Source organism: Etheostoma spectabile, chromosome 10 (assembly GCF_008692095.1).
Source record: "Etheostoma spectabile isolate EspeVRDwgs_2016 chromosome 10, UIUC_Espe_1.0, whole genome shotgun sequence".
NCBI classification, from domain to species: domain Eukaryota; kingdom Metazoa; phylum Chordata; class Actinopteri; order Perciformes; family Percidae; genus Etheostoma; species Etheostoma spectabile.
Window position 1 is genome coordinate 29,938,926 of NC_045742.1, and position 1,746 is coordinate 29,940,671.

Genomic DNA, 1,746 nt, shown 5'->3' on the forward strand with positions numbered 1-1,746 from the left:
CCCACTGGGGATCAATAAACAGTATACATTCAATTAAATTCAATTAAATTATATAAAGCTTTACCACAGAACATGCCTGTCTGAAAAGAAACAACCTCTTCAGACTTTGTGCTATTAAAAACATGGACAAGCTTCCAGAAGAAGTTGTGCGTCAGTTCACTCTGATGTAATGTACTATTATAAAGCTGATTTGTAATTCATGTAACTTACTTACTACTAATCATAAAAATGCATTCAAATTAGATTGTCATTTTTGTTTTTGTGTTGTTTGAGTCTGGAACAGAGGATTTTACATCTTCTTATATCTTATATCTCCAGAACACGTTCAATACATTTCAATACATTTTCTTTGTCTTCATCTCCTCAGGGCCACTACAACGAGGAATGCAAGTTCAAGGAGAATATCTTGGCCAACAACTATAATGCTTATGAATCTGCTGCCTACCCCGGCATGTACATCGGCCTCAGCAAGACCGGCAAGACCAAGAGAGGCAACCGGGTCACACCCACCATGACCATGACACACTTCCTTCCCAGGATATGAAGTTTAAGATCAGAACTCTCAGCAGTGAAGAAGAAAGCCAAGGCCCCGGTGTTCTCCTTCTACAACTAACACAACGCAACACAAACTGTTACACTTTCAAACGATTTTGCCCAATCACAAGCTAACCGGCGCAGTAGGCAACGTTTGCACCGACCAAAGAACAGTCATGTGGCTTAAACATGTGAATGAAGACTTCAATGGCCAGAATACAAAGCAGTATGAGTTTTAACGTTACTATCAGTAAAAATGGACTCCATACAAATATTCAGGGGGCAGCACATGGAGTTTGGGACGGTTCCAGAAAATTAGATTCATTCTGCAGGTGCTCAACTGAAATAATCAGGGCCCAAATCTTTATCATTGTATTTGAGTTTTTTTTCCATTACCTGTGTCAGGTCGCCACATAAAGCAACCAGCGAGCAGGGAACATTCCCACCACATTGGCTAACATTGCTCACAAGTTCTAATAACGTTTTAAAAGAAACGTTGTAATCTAATGTTCAGAGAATATTTAAAGACCAGTTTAGAGCAAAGATTCAGGACAAAAGTGTTGCAGGGAAAAGTTGGAGCGGTCTGAACCAGCTCGTCTCAGCTCGACTCAAACCAGCTGATGGTGTCACTGCCACTCAGCTGGTCGAGTCTCCAGAGGCTGGTTTTTGAACAAATGAGATGTCACCTGTTTCAACGGCAAATAGAGAAGTCCGACACTAAAGTCAGCTAAAAGCTATAGAAAAGAAATGATACATAATCCATTTTATTTCATGTTACAAACAGCTGGTTTTACGGTAACGTTATGTGGTCAAGTGAGATAGAGAGAACAAAGCTGTGAATCAAAGAAATGAAAGGTGTCTTTGCCAATTCCCCAATAGAAATGTATCTGGAGCAAGCATTTCACTATCACTAACGTTATCCACATTTATATTTAGAGGAAATACATGATATACCCAGCTATAAGTCGAAAGTTAGAACGGAAGTACAAAGAGTCGTTGCTATGGAGATGACACACTGCCTCGTCTCATTGGTGTGAACTGGCAGGTTTCAGAACACTGCAGACGGGCTCGTTGAAAGTACTTGCAAGATTCAACTCGTCTCTTTGCAAATCTTTGGTCTCAACTGGGCTTTAATGATGTTAGGCAAAAAGGTCCCATGGCATGAAAATGAATGAGGTTTTTAAACATTAATATGAGTTCCCCCAGCCTGCC

General features: G+C 40.3%; 1 protein-coding gene across 1 annotated transcript in view; it reads left to right on the forward strand.

Annotated features, from left to right (window-relative positions):
• The window catches only part of LOC116696607 (fibroblast growth factor 4), a 7,720-nt gene extending 6,934 nt beyond the window's left edge, over nt 1–786 (forward strand). Inside the window, exon 3 of the mRNA XM_032527687.1 lies at nt 368–786. Coding sequence (XP_032383578.1) covers nt 368–544 — 177 coding nt within the window. The 3' untranslated portion in view covers nt 545–786. The remainder of the gene's footprint in view (nt 1–367) is intronic.
• The last annotated feature ends 960 nt before the right edge of the window (nt 787–1,746 follow it).